The sequence below is a fragment of the Falco punctatus genome (genome assembly GCF_963210335.1).
Source record: "Falco punctatus genome assembly, chromosome: Z".
NCBI lineage: Eukaryota > Metazoa > Chordata > Aves > Falconiformes > Falconidae > Falco > Falco punctatus.
In genome coordinates this window covers 11,724,987-11,745,668 of record NC_137586.1, presented here as the reverse complement: position 1 = coordinate 11,745,668, position 20,682 = coordinate 11,724,987, and the positions used below count along the sequence as shown (strand labels likewise).

Below are 20,682 nucleotides of genomic sequence, written 5' to 3'. Positions count from 1 at the left end.
TCCACTATCCCAGGGATCTGCCGTAGCTGCCTTGGGGGGGGTCACATGGCTGTTGGGGTGTAAAGGGCTGCTTGGTGTGCTGCAGCTTCCTTGTTGCCAGCTGTTGTCTGGGATGGAGCAGGAAGGAGCTGTATGTCCTGGCTGCCCAGAGCAGGACCCTCACAGACCCTGGGCCAACAGAGAGTGGCTTTGAAACCCTGCTGAGATCTGTTGCTAATTTCACCTCTGTTTCCAGCCTGGAGAAGGCCTTGCGTGCCCCAAAAGGACACTTCCTCTCCCCAGGCTTTCTCCGTCTTCTCCCAGCTGTGCCCTGCAAGCACGAGGCCATTGCCTGTGTCTGGAGCAGGATGGAGCTCAGCAGGAACAGGGCTTGTCTCAAATGGACACCCCCAGGAACCAGCGTTAGTCTGCCAGTCTCAGACCCTTCCCCACCTGCAGCCCCTCTGTGCCAGCCCGGGTTCCCCTTGTTCTAACCGCCCGGTGCCTGCCTCCCAGGGCTGGGGGCTCGCTGGAATGGGGCTGGGGTCCAGCCCTGCTCCACTGCCCCTCTAACCGCGCCCCGTGCCCAGGCTGTGGGTGCCGGGGCAAGGGGCACCCCACGCTGCGCCGTAAGGGGTGCTGGGAGCAGAGGGTACCGCAGGACACCCCCTGCCCGGCCGCCCCAGGTGGGTGGCGATGCCCCCGCCCGGGACCAGGCTGGACCAGGCTGGGTACCAGCCCCCCAGCAGGAGCCCCGGGGGCTGCCCCGCCCCGCTGGGGGATCCCCCTCCCGTGACGTCGCGGGGGAGCCCCCACGCCCTCGCCCCGCCCTTCCCCGCTGCATGATTGGCTGCGCCGCCCGTGCTCCGCCGCAGCCTCTGCGACTGGGTAGAGTGCTCCTCGGCCCCGCCCCTGACGGTCAGGCGGGCCTTGGACTGACCCCGCCCCAACCTCTCCTCCCTGATCTCCTATTGGCTGCCGAGATGTCACTCCAGCCCGGCCGCGCTCGCACGGGCAGCGTTCGGCGCTGCGGGCTGGTGCCGCGGGGCCCGGGCTGTGCCCTACTGCACCCCACTGCCGCCCCTGTACCCTCTCGGCAGCCCCACCGCCGCCCTACTGCACCCCAGTGCACCCCCAGTGCACCCCACTGCCGCCCCTGTATGCCCACAACTGGCCTACTTCACCCCACTGCACCCCCACTGCACTCTACTGCACCCCACTGCTGCCCCTGTACCCTGTTGCCTGCTCAGTCTAACCCTCCCAGTTCCTGGCACTGCACGCTGCTGCCACCCCACACTCCCCCAAATCTGCAACCCTCGGAGCACCCCACTGCAGGGCCTGATTCAATCCCATCCCCTCTGCAGCCAGCCCCCTACTACACCCCATCCCAGGGCACCCCTCATTGCACCACCTCCTGCCAGTGGCCTACCCCCTCTGTGTGGGGAAGCGTCCTGCCCCACTGCCCCAGCACTCCCAGGGTTCAGTAAGAGGGTGCCATGGTGTCTCAGGGCTGGAGAGAGGAGGCTGCAGCCTCTGGTGGGAAGCGTGGCAGGATGGCAGGGAGCAAGGCAGGGTGGTGGGGAGTGTAGTACAATGATAAGGGATCACAGCGGGGTGGTGGGGAGCTCAGAGGGATGACAGGTAGCACAGCAGGATAGTGGGGAGCACAGCAGGGTTAGTGGGGTGCATCAGCAACCACAATCCAAAGGTGCCCTCCCATTGCAGCCTCACTGGTTTCAAGCAGCAGGGCTCAGGAAGGGAGATCCCACCCTTCTCCTGCCTTCACCCACCCTGATCAGCTCCCAAGGGGGAAAGCCAGGGCAGAGCTGTGTGCAAGCCCCACCGCTGTGAGACCTGGGGCCAGAGCTGCTGGTCAGCAGCCAACTGCTTTCTGCTTTCTGCTTGGGAGCGTAGAGCAAGGTTCATACACGGTCATGGGACCATCGTCCCCATCAGCCCTGCTCCTAGCAGCACCTGCAGGCCCTGACTCCCTGCCCACTGAGTCATGGGGACAGTGGGTCTCCACAGCATGGCCAGAGGCACAACCCAGGGTGCGTAGCTGGTGTGGGATGAGGGACAGTGCTGCAAGAGGTAATGGGCTTTCCCAGCACTGCTCACCCACGCTTCCCCCCTGCCAGATGCTGTCTGTCTGGGTTGCGATGTTGCTGCTCACTGGTGTCATCGCACCTGCCTGTCTCCTGGCTATCTCACTAGTGGCCCCTGTTGGCCATATCCCTGGCCCCTCTCCATGGCCTGGCCACACATGAGGTGCTCCAGCTGGCTGGCACGTGCATCTGAAGGACATGGCATGCCCTGGCAAGCCCCTGGCAGGCAATGTTTCTGGTGGGGCAGGCACCTGAGGCAGCAGTAGGCTGGGGCATTCTGCAGAAAGGGCAGGAGTTCAGAGATATCTTGCTGGAGATCTACAGGGACATGTACTGCAACCTCACCCTGAAGGTCATGCACAGCATCTGAGTAGTGCCAGCCCTGCTACATCCTCAAGATGGATGACAACTGCTTCAACATGGACCACTTGCCCACCTTCCCGGCTAGGCTTGACCTGGCACAGACCAGCCTCTAGGTGGGGTCTCTCTTCTGGGAGAAGCGGCCGGTCACCTGCATATCACCCACCAGCACTCCAGCAATCGCAGTGGCATGGCAGGGCTACTGTCCTGATGTCTAACCACCCTATGCCAGCAGCATTGGCTACATCCTCTCCCTGGATGTGGCCAAGAAGATTCTGGAGGCAGCTGGCATGTCCACCCCATCCCCATGTGGGATCCATGCATCCTGGAGGAGGTGGTGGTTGTCTGAGCAAGAGCCAGCGACCACTTTGCCAAGCACAATGTGCCATGGCACGTCTGCAACCTATGCTACCTGACAGCGATCCACGTCCTGAGCCTTGGCAGCAGGAGGGGGCTCACCGCAGCATGCTGCAAGTCCATAGCACTGCTTGTGACAGCCCCAGCTCACCTGCTGGAAGTGACCCGCCAAAGACTTGGTGACCAAGGGACCATGGCTGCAGCATGTGCTGTCCCCTCAGCCGGAGTGCTGCCCAGGATGCAGTTTGTGCCTCCTCCCTGCCCTTCCCAGCCCCAGCAGCAGCCTTTCTCCCCTCCCCAGCCCATAAGACCATTCTCCAGGCTGGGGTCCTGCCCACTCCAGCCAGAGCTGGAAGCTGTCAGGGAGCAGGCAGGGGCACAGAAGGTGTTATCTGCCCCGCAGTGTGCAGCCTGGATGCTTCTTGGAGGCTGTAAATAGCTGAGTTCCCCTTCTGCTCATTTCAGAAGTGAGAAAAGGAACATCCCTCAGAGAGGTGGAAAGAATCAGTCAATTTTCATTGCTGGTAAAAAAGCTATTTTTAATGTTATTAAAATGTCTCTCTTCTATAAACTTTCGAAAATATCTGGCACCTCTGCTATAAAGACTTGTGCCGCGGCTGTGTAGCAATGTCATTCCCCCTGGGATGGGGATATTGGTACTCTGCACTCATGGAGGGGTGCAGCCAGCAGCAGGGGATGCCCGAGGCTCCTCTTTGTGATCTGAGGAGGTGTGGGGAGTGCTGGCAGAGCAAGGCTCCCCAGGGCCACCCTTGAAAAGGGGCACATGAGGGACGTAGTGGCCAAGGGGGCTGGGGTGGGTCTGTGGACGGAGCAGGAGCTGGTGCAAGGTCTCACCCACCTGCACCAGGCTGTGGGAGAGGAGATGGAGATGGGAGACGGTGTCGCTGGCCAGGCTCTCCAGCAGCGCCTGCTGCTGACGTGACGTCTGCAGGATCTGCACCAGCAGCTGCTGGACACTCTGGAGCAAGCCTGCCACGTTGGAACCTGCAGTGAGAGGGGAGTCAGTGGCAGCAAACCCTCACCACAGCTCCGAGAGCCCCCTGTGAGGCTGTCAGGATGCTGCAGGGAGGACCCACCGTGCAGGCTTGTGTCCGATGCCTCCTCACCCTCTGCCAGCTGCTCGCTTATGGCAGCCATCCTGGGGGTGCCCAGGGCAGCGGCAGCCACTGGCAGCACTTGGTTTCCTCTTCCCATACCCAGGGACATCTCACCAGGAAACCCTGCCACAATGGTTTGGCATGGAGGGAGCAACCAGAGTGCTGGAGCCACCCAAGCCCCATGCTCAGCCTGACCCTGCTGCAGAGCTCTGGGACAGCACTGCCTGCAGGAGCCCCTGCCCTCTGTTCCCACAGGCAGGACAGAACAGAGTTGCCCCCTGAAGCAGGAGGACTTGCTCTAAGCCACAGACACTTACCAGGCTTTTGCTCAGCTCCTTCCTGCTTCAGGGCAGTGTGACAGCCTGGAAGGAGAGCAGACAGAGCCTGTGAGCTGCAGCTGCCTCTTGCCCTGGGGCACACAAACACGGTGGCCTAGGCATGGTACTCACCCAGGAGGGGAAGCAGAGGGAAACAGTGACTGGCATCTGCAATGAGAACCATATTAGACCCTGCTTGCAGGGCTGAGGGAGTTTACTGGGCTGAGCGGGGCAAGGAAAGCCTTACGTGGCATGGCTGGGGGAGCAGGTGGCATTCCAGCGACGTGGTCCCCACTGGCTGCTGGGAGAGAGCAGACAGGAATGATGCACCGTCTGACAGGACCTGTCAGGGGATCACCACCAGCCCCAGGTCTGCCCAGCTTGCCCCGGCCAGCCCCGCAGCCCGACATGCCCTAGCCACAGCTCCACAGCGCCCTGCAGGGCCCCAAAGTGTTTTATGAGCTAGATACAAAAGCAGGAGTCACTCACCCACCACTGCAATGCAGCCACCTCTGGGCTGGAAGGCAGCAGCGGCGTAGCAGCACGCAGCAACGCTACACAACAGATTAGGACTGGAAGTGAAGGAGAATCCCACATCCACTTGAAACTGCAGGGGGAATTTAGGGAGACAGAAGGTAACTACCCAGTGTGGGATGCTGGCCAGGGCGCCCATGCAAACCAGACCCAGGGACATATCCCGCATCACCTCAGTGCCAAAACCCCAGGAAGTGTGCACAGTGAGGGGGTACAGGATCTGCCCTGGGTGGGCTGCAGGGCAGCGGAGCTGCAGGCATCTCTGGCCCTTACACCCAGTCCTAACTCATCCGAAGCTTTATGGTGTTACTAGGGAAGGGGGGAGCCAGGACCTGCCAAAGTAAGGGGAGTCATGCCCTGCAGTGCTGCACAGCTGAGGAGCTCCCTGGGTTGGATTGGGGCCACCGTCCCTTAAAGACCTTGAGCCCCGCAACCTGCCATGGGGCAGCCAGCAGCCTTGCCATGTCCTCACAGAGCTGGGGAGCCCCTCCCGCCCTGTCTCAGCCATCCCCATCCCCTTCATGCTCTGGGGCTGATTTGGAGCCAAAGCCTTGAGAGGGAAGTCCCAACACCCCCATTTAAGAGCATCTTTCCTGAGGCACTTGTGATGGGCCCCCGAATCCCCTAAGATCATGCTGGCATGGGCTTGGGCTGGAGCCGTGGCCGTGCAGCCTGGTGCAGCGGGGCAGCCTGGTACTTACCGTTCTCTGTCTTGGCCTTCACACACTGCAGCAGCGGGGACAGCAGTATGCCTGCAGCATCCTCACCAACATCTTGCTCTGCAGAAGGAGAGTGAGGGGATGCAGAAAAAAGTTTCAATAACTAGGAGACAAGGGATGCCTGCCACCCCACAGCTGGGACAAGCCCCACTCTGGCTGCCTGAGCCCATGGATACCTGGTGATTTGGGTGAGGATGGAGAGCAGGTAGCATGGGCTGACCTGTGCTTCCTGGGGGGCAGCTTCACCAGGTCTAGAGGAAAAGAAAGAGATCAACAGACCCTGGGTGGCCACCCAGCACGTTTTCCCCCAGTATCCCACATGCCACTGCCCTGCCAAGCCCATCTGCCCATCCCCAGCACTCACCTGGCATCCTCCGCTCCCCGAAGACGGGCTGCCCGGCTGCCTTCCAGATGCTCTTCATGGCTCGGTAGTGTGGGGGCAGACGGGGCGAGTGGTGTCCTACCCTCCGGCGCTTCTCCCGCTCGGAGTGGAAAGCCTGCTTGAGTGCCTTCCACTTGGACCGGCACTGGGCCACGCTGCGCCTGTATCCGGCTGCCGTCAGCTCCCGGGAGATCTCCCGCCACAGAGCCTCGTTGGGTCGCGATGTGGAGGCCATGAGCAGGGCGGCCTCCCCCGAGCCCCCCACCAGCGCCAGGAGGCTGCTGACCTCCGCCTGCGTCCAGGCTCGCCCGCGGGGCATGCTGCCGGGGGCGAGGCGGGGAGCTCGGGGGAAGCCCGGCCCTGGGCGGGTGGCGAGGCTGGGATGGGCAGGGCTCGGCCGTACGCTCCCGAGGACGCACCGGACCGGGAGTCAGCCGCGCCGGGAGCCGCACCGGCAGCTGCACAGGGAGCCGCCGGGAGATGCACCGGGAGCTACACTGGAAGCCGCGGGGAGCGGCGCCGCGGGCCGTAAGGGGAGCCGCGGCGGGGACCGCCGGGAGCCGCACCGGCGGTCGCACCGTCAGCCGCACGGAGTGTTTCTACGCTGCGCCGGGCGCCGCGCCCGGAGCTGCCGGGAGTCGCCGGGAGCAGCAACGAGCATGTGCAGGCCAAGGAGGCGCCGCTGGGAAACGTAGTCCTGGCCGCGCCACCCGCCACGGTCCCGATCACCCGCCGGATCACCCTCAGGCATCGCCGCCGCTGCCCGCCCAGCCCCGCCGCAGCGGTGTGGTACGCGGTGCGGCGGGGAGCCCGGGCCAGGGCTACCCCGGGGGTGCTGGGCACTCACCCACCACTGCCCAGGACACGGCAGGGGTGGCTGTCCTGGCAGCCCCCACGGCTCGAGGAGGGGAAGAAGCAGCCCAGCCCCCTCGCACCCACGGCGCTTTCCAGGGCTGAGATGCAGCTGCAGCCCCATGCAAAAAATGCAGCAGAAACCACACCGGGGCAAGCCCCCACACGGTGCCCTGTGCCCTGCTCCCCCAGGATGCCCGGGTCCCCCCCACAGTCCCTAGGGCAGCTCTGCTGAGCACCGAGGGGTCGGGGCAGCCTCGACGTTGCAGAGGGGGTTGGACTAGATGACTTCTAAAGGTCCTTTCCAACCCAAACCATTCTGTGACTGTGACACGGCCACCCGGGCCAGCCCTGGCCTCACTGCTCGCTGCCCCGAAGCCGGGGGCGGGGGGCTCCCTCGTGCCAGGAATGCCTGGGCGGCAGCCTCACCGGGGCTCCCCCTTGCCCCACCACTGCTGTGAGTGCTGTGACGCACCCAGGGTTCTGGGCCAGGTGGTGTCTCTGGGGACCCTACCAGGAAGTGACACTTTCCATTTCGTATCATACCCGGCTGCCTAAGGGAGCTAGGAGGGTGTTGCTGCTTCCCTGTGGGGCGCAGAGCGAGACACTGAGGAGGGGATGGAAGAGAGGGTCATGTACGCTGATCTGCGCTTGCCCCCCCCACCAGGTAATTGTACACTGCTCCCTGCCCCTGGCACCCCAGCACTCCTGGCCCCTGGCACCCCATCTCTCCCAGCTGGTTTCCTGTGCTCCTGCAGCCCCTTGCCCTCCACAGGGCCATGGCCCCAGCCCTGCTCCCCATCTCCCTTCTTTTGGGTGTCCTCTCCCAGACAGGTCCTCTCCACTCCTGTTGCAGACTGCCTGCTCTCAGGGTGTGGGGCAGTAGGGGCTCAAGGGCAGGGGATGCTCACTGCACCCCAGTGCCACAGTGCGCACAGGGACCCCCTGCCCTGCTTCCCCCACCTGGTGCTAAGCACAGTTTGCAGGAAGACAACTTCTAGGAGGGTCAGGGTGCTGCAAAGAGGCTCTCCCTGAGTTCTCCTGGGCTCTCTCTCTGTCTTCTGGGATCCTTCCTGGGGCTCACAGACCTTTCTTGTCTGGGGAGTCCCCACTGCTCCCACCAAGCCCCCAGGGCCCGTGTTAACTCCCTCTCTCAGCTCCTCAGCAGCCGGTGCGGCTGCCCTGGTGCCAGGCAGCCCTCAGCCTGGCTCTCCTCTCGCTGCTGCTCCTGCTGGCACAAGTCATCCTCACCAGTCTGAGCTTCCACAGTGAGTACCTGCTTATGCCTGAACCTCTCCGGCTGGGGTCTTGGCGTCAGGGTTGGCATGATGGGGCCTGTGTACCAACAGAGCTGCAGCTTGCCTGTGGAGCTGGGCCCTCCTTCCTGGGGCTGAGGGCATTGCGGGTTCTGGGGCAAGCAGGAAAACTAGTGAGGCAAGACCTCATCTGGCTGGCTGGGAGAGGAAGCGTGGGTTTGAAGACAGTGCCGGGGCATCCCACTCCATCACATGGCAATGAAATGAAGACAGGTGGGACAGCACTGACACTGAAATCAAAACTGAAAGGCAGAAACACTTTCCCCGGCAGCTTGTTGTATGATGGGCTCCCAAGCACAACAAAAGCCACAAGGACCTTCGTGGGCTTGGCTGGCAGGTCACCTAAAGGGGAGGATGCCCTCAGCTGCAGGAGCCCAGGGTTAGCAGGGACACTCCTGTGCTCCTCTTTGTAGATTTACAGCAGGCAAGCTGCACCCATGGTCCCTGGAGCATGGACAAGAGTCCCAGCTATGGGCAACAGACGCTGCAAGGTAGGAGGCTTCTGGATGAGGTTTGGAGACAGGATGTCTGCTCCTTTCAAGAGGCAGGATCTGTCCCTGCTCTAGAATGTGCCCCCCTTCAAGTCTTCCTTCACCCTTGCTTCCTGTCCTCTGGCCCACGGCATGGAGAGCTGCCCCAGCGCTGCTGAACAGCAACATCCTGGTGTGGTTCAGCATCACCTGGGCATGGCACCAGCACCAGGCTTATGGCTGCCATGAGCATCTGTGTGCCAGATGGCATCAGGCACTCTCTTTTGAACAGTCTCTGGTGAAGCTGAAATTTTAACTGCATTCCCAGTGTTTTGCAAATGATGTTTGTATCACGTCCCCAAACATGGATGGTTGACTCACCTGCCAGATGCCAGCACCTTCATGTAACCAGCCCATCTCCCCCGGGGCTCCTGCTGGGGAGCTGGGGCTGGGATGTGGGAGCTGGGCTCCAGAGAAAAGGCAAGCGGAGGGTCCTTTCCGCAGGGTAACCATAGGAGTACACTGGGTTGGTTGGTACCCTGGCTGCCCCTTGTCACCCTCCTGTCCCTTGGGCTGAGGGCTGGTGGCAGCCCCTGCTGGCTGCCCCATCCTGGCTGCTCTTGCAGACTGTTTCTGATGTGCAGGGCGATGCCAGTTCTGCCCAGCTGGCTGGCTCTGGGATGCAGGGCAGTGCTACTACTTCTCCTCTGCCAAAAAGAGCTGGGAGCAGAGCAGAGAGGAATGCTGCTCCAGAGGGGCACAGCTGGTCATCATCCGAGCCAACACCACCCTGGTGAGTGCACCCAGCTTGGCCTGTCCAGCTCCCTGCAGGCATTGGGCTCTGCTGGTGACCACTTCAAGGTCCTTGAGCAGTTATTCAGCCATCGCCAGCCCCATCTCAGCTCCCTGACCCTGAGCCATTTGTCCAAAGACCAGCCAAGCCTCCAGGCAGGGAGCTGGCGATGCTGTGCCCATACTGTGCAGACCCCATCATGTAGTTGCAGACGGACATCCCCCCAAGGGAGCTCATGCATGTCCTCTCCTCTGCTAGGCTTTCCTGGTGCGCACAGCCAACATGGAGGTCTTCCACGTGGGGCTGAAACGGGATGGCTCCAGGTCTGACTGGAAGTGGCTGGATGGCACCCCACTGAAAGGGTGAGGCTGTCAACTTCTCCCCAGCCAGGGATGCTGAGGGTCCAGCATCAGGGCTTGGGGAGATGACAGGGGAACAGGCAGCCCACTGGCATGCAGGGATGTGCTCCACGTATTGCCCACGTCTCATTTTTCCAGGGCTGCACTGGGGCATTTTAGGGAAGGGGAGAGAAGACTGCAGGGGCCTGACCCTGGTGCCCACACCCTGCCTGGGTGAGATGCTGGGGTGGTCCCCCAAAAGCAGGTTTGCAGAAAGGGACTTTGCTTGGTGCAGCTGGAGCTGACCCCTGCTAGGAGGGACCTGGGAGTGCTGTGTGCATGATGAGGCTGGGGGCTGCATGTCAAACAGGCAGGGGTAGGGTGGGGGCAATTAGAGCATATATCCTAATTAGGAGGGGGGTTGCAGGGAACAGTGGTCCATGGGGAGGGTGAACTTTGCCCTCACAGCATTTCTGTGCAGCCTCTGGTCCCTGGCTGGAGGAGCTGCTGATGTGATGACTCCAGCCTTTCCTGCCCATCTCAGCTCACTCTCTCCCTTCAGGCTCTTCCCAATCCGGCGTTCCACCAGCTCCTTCCTGGCCTGCGGCAGAGTGTCAGGCTTGGGGCTGTCGGGTGGTCTGTGTGGGGAAGCCCTCGGCTGGGTCTGTGCGAGGAGTGCAGCCACCCTGCAGTGGCTCCGGTCCTCGCCCCCTGCCTTCTTCTGGGGAAACACCACCTACATCTGTGCAGGGCTCTGATGACTGTGAGGACCTCCAGTGTGTCCCTCCACCCTGTTTCCTGCCTAGCCTCAGTGCATGGGCATCCCTGGGCACCACTGCTTCCTCAGTCAGACCTCTTTATCCCACTGGATCTATGCCAATAAACTCTTGCGCCTGGATGCTGTGGTTGGTTTTGGGGGATGAGGGTGGTGGGATGGAGGTGCATCTTCCCACTCACTGGGGGGGTCATGTTGTTGCCTAGTGGGAAACTGCAGCTGCTGCGGCACTGAAGGAAGTGGCCAGAAGCCAGCATCTACCCAAGCGAACTCATGGCCTCATGGCAGTGTGGAGCAGCTCCTGTGTAGGCTGGAGCAGGTCCCCCACAAAGCTCTGGGTTTTCTGATCATGGTGGATGCCTGGGGTTTATGCTTCTCAGGAAAGGCAGCTGAGAGGTGATCCTTTACCTCCCTGGTCCCACAGAGGGCTTGGGCTGTGTGGCAGCTTTTGTCCTGGTGCCTGCCGAGTCTGAGGAAGTCACCAAAAGTGCCCTCATTTTGTTTTGAGGCTCGGTGATTTGCCAGAGCCTAAAAGGCCTGCTCAGGCTTGGCTTGGGAGGGTTTGGTTCTGGGGGCTGTTACGGTTACATTATAGACCACCTGGGTCGTGCCAGCAGCAGGCAGCTCTGCATGGATGAACCTGGGAGTCCCTCCTGGCATGAGTGGAGGACCAAGCACCTACCGTGACAGCATCCTGTCTCCTGAGCAGGGGATGGGATGGGGAAGGTGATGCATGGGGCAGCATGGCCCTGTTGTGGGCGGTACACGGGGTTTCTTGGGGCTCACTGCAGCCTGGGGAGGTGGGTGCGGAGTGTGCTGCCCAGGATGGAGTTCATTCACCCACCACCCCCACAAAGCACAGTGGCCTCAGAAATAAACCCACGTTTTACAAATAAAGCAACTACTTCTGCTTTTCTGCATGCAAAGGAGTGGCTCCACCCCATGGAGTCTTGGCCACAGCCTGCCACAGCCTGAGCCATCAGACTACTGCTGCTGCCTGGGGCAGCACCCACCCGCATGGCCCAGAGCGTGGTCTACGCCGACCTGAAGTTTGCCATGGCCCCCCCGCTCACCTCCCCCACCTGCCACGCAGCCCCCGATGAGGATGACAGCCCCTATGAGAACGTGTCGCCGGCACCGGTGCCCGTGGCACCCAGCCCAGGTGAGGCCCCGGCCGCGGCCACCACTGCGGGGGTGCCCTGGTGCAGAGTGGGCACCGGGCGGCGGCTGTGGGACCGTGCGGTGATGCCCGTGGGCGCTCATCTCTTGCAGGGCGCCGGCCCCGGCATTGGCGTGTCGCTGTGGGGCTGCTGGCAGCCAGCCTGCTGCTGCTGGTGGCCACCGTGGTGGCCCTGGGGACTTGCTGTGAGTCAGGGCGAGGGCCGCGGGGTGGGGGGTGGCCAGGGAGGGGGGCACTGGGAGTGGGCTGGGCAAGGGCCGGGCTGCTGGGGGGTTGTCTAGCCCGGGGGTGCTGGAGTTGCTGGTTGAGGGGCAGAACTGCTGCTTGCTTGGCTGCCCTGAGCTGCCCTCCCACTGCCTGCACTGCCTCCCACTGCTTCCCACTGCCTCCCACTGCCTCCCACTGTGTCCCACTGCCTCCCACTGCTTCCCATTGCTTCCCACTGCCTCCCACTGCCTCACATTTCCTCCCTTCCTGTTGCCACCGCTGGGACTTCCTTTCCCATCCCACTGGCACCCCCAGAACAGTCTCTGCCCACAGGCTGAACACTCTTATCCCACTCTCCCTTGCAAGGGCCATGCCTTGAGCAGGGTCAGCCCACGTGGCCCTGCCCGGGCTGTCCCATCTCTGTGCCCCAGCTCACCCCCGCTGTCCCCAGACTGGCAGGTCACCCACAACCTGCAGGACGCCTCCCGGGAGCACGTGGCCGAGCGGGGCCACCTCTCGCAGGAGGTGAGGGCACGGGAGCAGAGCCTGGAGCAGATGCGGCTGGAGCTGGCGTGGGCCATGGCAGAGCTGCAGCGAGCGTGGCAGGAGGGCAACAGCAGCCGGCAGGAGCTGGGCAACCTGAACGTCAAGCTGGGGCACACCAGGCAGGAGCTGGCTGTGCTGCAGGAGGAGATGCAGGAGGTGCAGGGGGAGCTCAGGGCCAGCAAGAGCACTGTGAGCAGCCTGCGTGCCTGTGTGAATACAGGTAGGGCCATGGTGGGGTTGGGGGGACAGGCAGTGATGCTGCCGGGGGGATGTGGGGGCTGGTCACAGCCAGGCTGGGCCTCCTGAGCACCCGTGGGAGGGCGAGTGCCTGAGCCGTGCCCCTGCCCCCAGATTGCTGCCCCTCAGGCTGGGTGCTCTACAGGGGCAAGTGCCTCTTCATCTCGGTGAGCAGGAAGACGTGGTGGGAAAGCCGTCATGACTGCAGAATGAAATCCGCTCAGCTGCTGGTCCAAGGCAACTGGCCAACCTGGACACTGCCGGTACAGAGCTGGGGGGCTGCAGCACCCCAGGGGGCTGTGGGCAATGGTGGGGCTGGGCAGAACCCCGTGGCGCCAGCGGCATGGCAGCTGTGGACATGCTGAGGTGGCACAAACCCTGGGTGCCCGTCCCAGCAGCCTGCGGGGAGGAGCATGGCTGGCCCCGTGGCTCCTGGGAACCAGGTGGGCACTGGCCATGGGGCAGGTGCTTGACAGCTTCTCTTGTCCCCAGCAATTTTTGGTGATGAGTGATGACATGTACTGGATTGCAGAGAGAGATCAAAATCCTCATAATAAACATGAGAGGTGGGATACAGATCTGTATAAAGGGTAAGTTGTTCCATCTTGGCCATTTGCACCTCTCCCACCTTCACCAGCCAGGCATAGCGGTGCTGGGCAGAGCCCGACTCTCTGTCCCAGATATGGGGCTGATGCTTGGTCATGGGCAGTGCTCTGGCCTTCCTGCCCAGGCTAAGGGGCCCTGGGACTACAGCTATGTGGCAGATACCACAGGCTGGCATCAGGCTGGGAGCATAGTGGTGGCATGTCTCACATGTTCCTTCCCTTCTAGGAGAAGTTGGCCCAAGACTTGTGCAAGAATATTGTCTAACAGGATGAGCTACTCCAACTGCTTAAACAATTTTTCATGGATCTGCGAAAAGCCCCCAGATTTGAGCAGCCCATTGGAGACCCTCTAGCCTATCCCAGCCAAGCGGATAACTGAGACCCCCTTTCCACTGCAGAACTGAGGGACAGGAGCTGGGGGTGCACAGCAAAGTCACCCTTTCCTTCCTACACAGCTGCTTACGTGCGCACCATTGCCTCAACCACATTGCAGAGCTCTGGGGATACAGGTTGTGAAATAAGGTGCCTGCCTTTCAAAACAAGAATTATTGAAAAAAGACTGTATTTCTGTGTTCCACATTCATGCCCATGCTTACATCCCCATCCCCTGCCCTCCAGCCCCAGCTCCCATAACCCAAGAAGGAGACACCAGTACCCAACCCTGATTACCTCTGCTGCCTTCCACTGAGGCTGGTTTGGGAGGTGTCTTTTGCATGCTGTGAAGCTGGGTATGATAGTACCCCTAGTGTCCCCCTCAGGGAGTCCTTTGTTTTTACTGGCTGTCCCTTGCCTCTGTCACTGGCTGCTGCTGGCCTCCGTCCTTCCCTTTTTTTCCTCCCTCCATGACCTGCCAGCGGCCAGCCACAGCCTGTCCCAGAGCTGAGCTTTGTTCTTCCAGACAAAGAAGAACCTTGATCCCAGGAAGAAGCAGCAGCATGTCATCCTTAGCATGTGATGGTCCAGGCTTGGGAAGGACATGCTGGTTGTCATGAATGAGTGGTTTAGCTTGCTTAAAGAATCACCATCCAAGGTATTAGCAAACACAGTTTTAACATGAATTTGTAGGAGTGCAACTTCACAAAGTTTGATGTCAAGGTTCACTCTATTACTCATTACATGGATGAAACAGACAATGGAAAATTGAGTTAGAATTGAGCTAGAATGATTTACACAGAGACAGGAGACACGAAAGAATAAAGGAGACCCTGCCACTGCATCTTGCTTTCTAAACTCCTGACAGAGTTTAGGTGTGGCTAGGTCTAATCTTAGTCTCAGGCTTGGTCAACAGGTTGTGTCTAATGGAAGAAATATGAAAAGTAAGGAAATTTTTCTATTGAGTCATGAGGTTCAGCGAGGACCCCCTTGTTTTCTAAACTCCTGACAGAGTTTAGGTGTGGGTAGATCTAGTCTTCGTCTCAGACTTGGACAATGGTTTATATCTAAAGGATGTCTAAGGTTTTATCACAGTTTTGTGGTGGATCATAAGATTTTTAGCAGCACTTAATCATCAACTGATTTAACATATACAAAGTGAGATCAGTAATATTTACTTCAATATACAACAGTGACTTAATTATGGATCCGTGACGGTAATATTTATATTATATTTGCTATGAGGTGTCTGAATCAATTCACACACAAAGACACAAAGGAATAGATGTATAGATTTATATATGTAAATGTACAAAGGTATACCTGTTAAGAGTTCCCCCGGAGTTCAGCGATACACATTGAAACTTGGCGTTTCTCAGTGGGCAAAGGGCTGAGCCTCGAGGAGTGGGGGTTTCAGCTCAGGCCCTGCCACCAGCTTTCGACAACGGTCCTCCAAATTTCACAGACTTGGGAGTCTGCGAGCTCCGAGAGGTGTCCCACTCGGAGAGGGTTGCTGGTCACAGCCCACTGCAGTACAGGAGAGTTCAAAGGGCCTTACTTAGCACCACTGTTTATAGCGTCGCAAGACGATTGGCTTTAGTCATCTGTAAATTTCCATTCTGGCCACCACCAGGCTGGTAATTTTTCAAAATTCCAGTAACAATGGTACCATTCCGCTCAGCTTACAATTCAGGTAAGGACAGTTCCAAGGCCATTAGGGGATGATCGATTACCCCTGCTCTTGTTTCCCACCTTGGCCAGACAACAGGAGTTCCTGATACAGTCAGTGCCGCTCCCCATCTCAGCCATGCAAGAATTGCTGATACCATCATGGGATGCTCAACTGCCTGACTCATTACACAAAGGCCAAGGCATAATGGGGGTTCCTGAGAGCAGCCCAGGGGAGTGAGAGGAAATGCACCGCCACATAGTGCATGAGGAAAGCCAGACAGGATTTACCAAGGGCAAATGATGCCTGTCTGCCCTGCCTGCTGCTGTGGGAACACTGGGCTATGGATGAGGGGAGAGTAATGGGGGCTGTTTATCATGGGCCTTTGAGGTCTGGGATATGGTTTCCCATGGTCTCCTTGCTGGCAGAGCAGGGACACGTGCCCAGGAGAAGAGGAGAAGAAGGTGGGTGGAAACCTGAGTAGTGGGAGGGCTGCAGGAGGGTGTCAGTGACATCCTTGTCCAGCTGGTAACATCCCAGCAGGGTTGATCCTGGGGCTGATGCTTCTTGGATCCTTCACCAGTGCCCTGGATGATGGGATGGGGATGGCCTCAGTCAGCTGCTGGGCATACAAAACTGGGCAGTAGTGGGTATACTGGAGGGATTGTCTGGTGTCCAGAGAGGCCTGGAGATACTGGGTGATGGAAGCCTGCTGATGTTGGATGAAGGAAAGGATGATTCCTGCAGCTGGGAAGGAAGAAGGAACCCGATGTGTCAAGATGGGCAAGCAAGCAGCTGTGCTGAAGAGGCCTGGGGAACCCAGAAAACAGAGGCTGGGCAGGAATTAGCAGTGTGTCCTTGTGGTGGCAGACCCCAATGACACAGTGGGCAGTGGTGGCTGGAGCTCAGGGTTCCAGAGACAGGGAGCCTACTTCTCTGCAGGCACCAGGGAGACCATGTCTGGGGTCCCCAGGACCAGCCAAATGTAGCAAATTCTTATTTCACATGGTATCTGAGCTTACAGGGGACCTCCTGCGATTCTGTCCCAGCCTTGCCATGCCATGGGCTGACCCCACCACCCTCCTTATGACCTTCTCTCCCAGAAGCTGCCCACATCCAGCTTAGCAAAGTAGTCCCCACTTCATCCCCCTCTCTGCAGAAACACTGAAATGCTGCCCCTGGACCTCCCCCGCCCCCAGAGAGGTCGGGGACAGGGCCCTCTCCTTGCTCACCTGGCATTTCAGGTCCCACCATGGTCTTAGTGATCAGGGGTCTCGGCTTTTGTTTGTGTTCCTAATCCTCCCCAGTGCTCACCCCTCTCTCCCACTGTCTTAAGGCTCATCACTGAACCCCCATTTCCAACTGTGGCCTAAGGGCTCCCTCATTTGACTTCTATGATCTCAGGGATCTTCATTGCACCCCCATTTTCCCCACTGGGGGAATAAGGTCTCCCTTATTCACCCCCAATGGTCTCAGGGTTCTTCATTGCACCCCCTTTCCCTCATGGCCTAAGGGGTCCCTCATTCACCCCTGTGATGGGTTGACTGTGGCTGGATGTCATTTGCCCACCAAGCTGCTCTATCACTCCCCTCCTCAGCAGAATGGTGTGAGGGAGAAAATAAGATGAAAAAAACCCAACTTGTGGGTCAAGGTAAAGGCAGTTTAATGAAAGCAAAAAACAAAAGTTATGCAAGATCCTGCCCACCCCCAGCCTGCTGGTGAGGGGGGAATGTTGGAGGGACAGCCCAGATGCTGTGTGAGTGCTGCTCAGCAGTAGCCCAAATACCGGTGTGTTATCACCACCTTTCTCACTACCAACACAAGCACAGCACTATGAGGGCTGCTGGGGGGCTCAGTCAGACTCAGTACAGTCTCCACCCCTTATTCCATACCGTTTGTGTCATGCTTAGGTCTCACATAACTTAGTACATATATGTATGTATCTTTCAATCATTCCATTGTATTTAATTCTCATTACTGCAACTCCTTACCAACAGTTACAACTTAAACTACATACCTAAACTATCTTTATACCCAACATACAGATTTATACATTCTCACTACTATCCCTTGTCCTTTAACAGATAGATATTACCCTTCTGTTCCATGATCTTCCCCTATTCCTTCAGATGTGCACAAGAGGCTATGGCTTGAGCCCCATCTGTCAAGGTGGGCACTCAGAACAGCAGAAGCAGTATGTTTGATTGCTGGGCACCAGCACCAGCTTGGTTTGGGTCATTATTGCACTTGTCTGGTTCCTTGTGAATCTCAGTCTTTGTTGGTTCAGGTCATTCCTGCTACATTACTTCCTACAACATGCAGCTCACACCACAGATTATTTCCCCCCCTCCCCTCAAGGTTAAATCTCCTTGAAGCACACAACAGGTCTGCCAATCCTTCCTCATTACCCACCAAGCACACCCAGGTCCTTGAGTGAAGAAATCCCATAAATGGGTTTGCCTTTTCCCATGGGAGAAGCGGCTCACACGACCTTCCCCAGCCACTTCCCTGTGTGCACTACGGGGACCTTATCACCTCCCATGGTATGTAGGGGTTTTGCCTGGGCAGGACAGTTAGCAAATCCTCTGGTGCTAATCAGCCAAGCGGCTTCTGCTAAATTTATATCCCAGTGCTTCCATGCCCCATTGCCCAATGCTCTCAGCATAGTCTTCAGCAGTCCATTACATCTCTCAGACTTTCCAGAGGCTTGTGGGTGACAGGGAAGTGACACACCTGCTCGATGCCATGTTTCTTTGACCATGAGTTTATATGGTTATTTTGTAAACGAGTCCGATTACCTGTTACAACTTTTTCTGGGCTACCATGTTGCCACAAAATTTGTCTTTCAGGGCCTAAGATGGTGTTTCAGGCAGTGGCGTGGTTACAGGGCATGTTTGTAGCGACCCAGTAGTTGCTTCCACCATGGTGACTATGCAGTGATTGCCTTGGTGTGTCTGTGGCAGTACCCTATCCTAAGGCAGCCTGTGCCAAGGATGCAAGGGCCCTCTGGGCCGGTCGCAGCAGAGCGCTTTTCCCTCTCGTCCCCTGTCATGCTCTCCTCAGCCTCCAATGCAGGCAATACTTGGCACCCCCGTCACTCCAGAGATCCAGATGGGTTTTGTGCACCAGCATACACTGCGCACCAGTGGCTACCAAAGCCTCATACTTCTGTGGCTCTGATGTGCCAGGCCATCGAATCCACATGGCCGGTGTACCCGGTCACCCCTTTCCTCCACCTGGCTGAAGGCAGGGACCCTCCATTCCTGTTCCTGCTCAGAGTACTCACTGTCTGACCCTTGCAGTGCCGGACCAGAAGTCCCCTCACCAGGATCAGGAGAGCTGACCTCAGTTCTTCTGTGTCTGGCAGACCATTGATTGCCTTCTTGTGTCTCTGCAGCCACTGTGCCAACAGCTCTCGTGGGTGACCCCTTCTTAACAGCTGTCTTCCCTCTCAGTTCATTAACACAGGCTTCCCGCTTAAAGGTGGGTTCACCATCCCACCTCCTCATGTCCTCTCCTGCTCACGCAGGCAGAACCACAGTGCACCGTGCGGCACGTGCCTGGGGCTGCCTTTCCCTCTGGTTGGGGCAGCAGAGCACTGGTTTCTTGGGGCACCCCTGGCAGCCAAGGTGCTGGCCCGTAGGGATGAGGGAGCGCAGAGATGTTCTTCCAAGTTTTGGAGCCAAGAAGACCGTTTCTCCACAGCTGGTGTACCCATAGCCAGGCAATACATCGCTGCCAAGCTGTTAGAATGTGATATCGGGGCACTTTGAATCACCTTCCTCACATGGCCCGTGTGCACAGGACATCCTCTGGATCTTTGGAGACCTCCTCATCGTCTAGATTGTTGTAGATGGCTGCTAGTACTGCTAGTTCCCTCAGGTACTGGATGCCTTCATGTGCAGTAGTCCACTTTCCTGGGGAGTTCGTGAGAGCTTCCTTGAATGGATATCTCTCCCTCACACCTGAAAGGAGCTGTCTCCAGAGACTGCAGATTGCTGCCTCTTTTCCAATGCTTCTCCCGGATCCTCAGGTTCTAGCAAGGGTTCCCAGCTGTTGGGCTTCTTTGCCTCACAGTTGCTGATCATTGGCCCCATTAGCCCAGCACCGGAGCCTTATCCCAGCCCCCTGCCCGTCTCTGGACACGCTGCAGCCCCTCTGCGTCCCCCTGGCAGTGAGGGGCCCAACCTGAACACAGGAGTCGAGGGGCGGCCTCGCCAGTGCCCAGTGCAGGGGGACAGCACTGCCCTGGCCCTGCTGGCCACGCTGTTCCCGGCACCAGCCAGGATGCTGCTGGCCTCCTTGGCCACCTGGGCACACGGGGGGCTCATGCCCAGCCGGCTGCCGACCAGCCCCCCCAGGCCCTTTCCCCCCAGGCGGTTCCCAGCCCCCTGCCCCCAGCCCGCAGCGCTGCGGGGGCTGGTGTGACCCACGGGCAGGACCCGGCACTGAGCCTGGTTGAACCTCACACAACTGGCCTGGGCCCATCGCTCCAGCCTGCCCAGACCCCCCTGCAGAGCCTCCTGCCCTCCCGCAGATCAACGCTCCCCCCAGCTGGGGGTCACCTGTGAACTTGGTGAGGGTGTGCTAGATCCCCTGGTCCAGATCACTGATAAAGATACGGAACAGGACTGGCCCCAGCACTGAGCCCTGGGGAACACCACCTGTGACCGGCCACCAGCTGGATGTAACTCCACTCCCCACCACTCTCTGGGCTCAGCCGCCCAGCCAGCTGGTTACCCAGCACGGAGCGCATCCATCAGGTGCAAAGCCCCTGGCTATGGGAAGTGATGCCCATCCTAGGAATCTGCCTAAATCCTTCCACACACATCGCCACCCCGGGACCAGCCGTCTCAGGGCACATTTCTGTATTGCCTCACACAGAAGTTGTCTCCTCTTACACCAGGGTGAGACCAAAGTCCACAAAACCCATAATATGCCAACAGTATTTAGTAACAGTATTGAACAGCTCACATAAGGGTGAGCCAGGACCTCAGGACCCCGCATAACAAAACCATCCACATCACTCCTGGGCACGGAGAGGGAGGTGTATTCCCTCATCTTCTCCACAAGATAGCGACCCCAGGACAGCAAAGGCATCAATGCCAGGGCAAAGCACATCGTCATTGTTTGTGCTAGCTCGGCCCCAAGTTCCTTCACCCCCCCACAAAATCACTCCCACAGCGCAGAAAGGCCATCTATGCCAGGGCAAAGCACACAGCTGTTGTTTCCCTTAACTCATTCCCAAACTTCGCAAAATAGAGATAAGGCGTCCAGCTAGCAGACTCCGTGACCCACAGAGGAGCTTGCACTTGATCCACTTGATTACCACAGCTATGGCTCACTTTGTATACAACTGCCGCTGTCTCAAGCTTGACATTGGGTACCAGAAAGGACCTTGGCTGGATGCCATCTGCCCACCAAGCAGCTCTATCTCTACCCTGCTTAGCA

General features: G+C 58.8%; 3 protein-coding genes across 7 annotated transcripts; 2 read left to right on the top strand and 1 right to left on the bottom strand.

The window, feature by feature from the left end:
* Positions 1 to 3,329: 3,329 nt before the first annotated feature.
* On the bottom strand, positions 3,330 to 6,358 carry LOC308056302 (uncharacterized protein). 5 transcript variants are annotated; one of them, XM_080371453.1, is made up of 8 exons: positions 5,854 to 6,358; positions 5,666 to 5,740; positions 5,472 to 5,549; positions 4,484 to 4,537; positions 4,369 to 4,404; positions 4,237 to 4,281; positions 3,899 to 4,042; positions 3,330 to 3,806 (listed from the first exon to the last, which is right to left on the bottom strand). In XM_080371453.1, exons 1-8 carry the CDS (start codon positions 6,188 to 6,190, stop codon positions 3,469 to 3,471), a joined length of 1,107 nt encoding a protein of 368 aa, XP_080227579.1. In that variant the 5' UTR covers positions 6,191 to 6,358; the 3' UTR covers positions 3,330 to 3,468. The 5 variants fall into 5 exon arrangements, with proteins under 5 accessions (XP_080227579.1, XP_080227580.1, XP_080227577.1 ...); XM_080371454.1 differs by having other exon boundaries at positions 3,929 to 4,042; XM_080371451.1 differs by having other exon boundaries at positions 3,330 to 4,042.
* A 62-nt stretch (positions 6,359 to 6,420) lies between these two features.
* LOC308056307 (killer cell lectin-like receptor subfamily G member 1) lies at positions 6,421 to 10,533 on the top strand. The gene is made up of 6 exons (XM_080371463.1): positions 6,421 to 7,390; positions 7,881 to 7,991; positions 8,453 to 8,530; positions 9,154 to 9,302; positions 9,561 to 9,664; positions 10,203 to 10,533. Exons 1-6 carry the CDS (start codon positions 7,342 to 7,344, stop codon positions 10,396 to 10,398), a joined length of 687 nt encoding a protein of 228 aa, XP_080227589.1. The 5' UTR covers positions 6,421 to 7,341; the 3' UTR covers positions 10,399 to 10,533.
* Positions 10,534 to 10,635: 102 nt separating this feature from the next.
* Positions 10,636 to 20,675, top strand: LOC308056306 (B-cell differentiation antigen CD72-like). Its single transcript, XM_080371462.1, has 6 exons — positions 10,636 to 11,577; positions 11,688 to 11,780; positions 12,254 to 12,568; positions 12,700 to 12,848; positions 13,078 to 13,175; positions 13,420 to 20,675. Exons 1-6 carry the CDS (start codon positions 11,433 to 11,435, stop codon positions 13,541 to 13,543), a joined length of 924 nt encoding a protein of 307 aa, XP_080227588.1. The 5' UTR covers positions 10,636 to 11,432; the 3' UTR covers positions 13,544 to 20,675.
* The last annotated feature ends 7 nt before the right edge of the window (positions 20,676 to 20,682 follow it).

Coding starts and splice junctions, on each gene's coding strand:
- LOC308056302 (XM_080371451.1), bottom strand. CDS start 6,190: ATGCCCCGCGGGCGAGCCTGGACGCAGGCGGAGGTCAGCAGCCTCCTG. Junction 4,405..4,483: donor TGCTCCCCCAGCCATGCCAC/GTAAGGCTTTCC, acceptor TTCTCATTGCAG/ATGCCAGTCACTGTTTCCCT. Junction 4,282..4,368: donor CCCTCTGCTTCCCCTCCTGG/GTGAGTACCATG, acceptor CTCTCCTTCCAG/GCTGTCACACTGCCCTGAAG.
- LOC308056307 (XM_080371463.1), top strand. CDS start 7,342: ATGGAAGAGAGGGTCATGTACGCTGATCTGCGCTTGCCCCCCCCACCA. Junction 8,531..9,153: donor TGGGCAACAGACGCTGCAAG/GTAGGAGGCTTC, acceptor TCTGATGTGCAG/GGCGATGCCAGTTCTGCCCA. Junction 9,303..9,560: donor TCCGAGCCAACACCACCCTG/GTGAGTGCACCC, acceptor CTCCTCTGCTAG/GCTTTCCTGGTGCGCACAGC.
- LOC308056306 (XM_080371462.1), top strand. CDS start 11,433: ATGGCCCAGAGCGTGGTCTACGCCGACCTGAAGTTTGCCATGGCCCCC. Junction 11,578..11,687: donor GCCCGTGGCACCCAGCCCAG/GTGAGGCCCCGG, acceptor CATCTCTTGCAG/GGCGCCGGCCCCGGCATTGG. Junction 11,781..12,253: donor GGTGGCCCTGGGGACTTGCT/GTGAGTCAGGGC, acceptor CGCTGTCCCCAG/ACTGGCAGGTCACCCACAAC.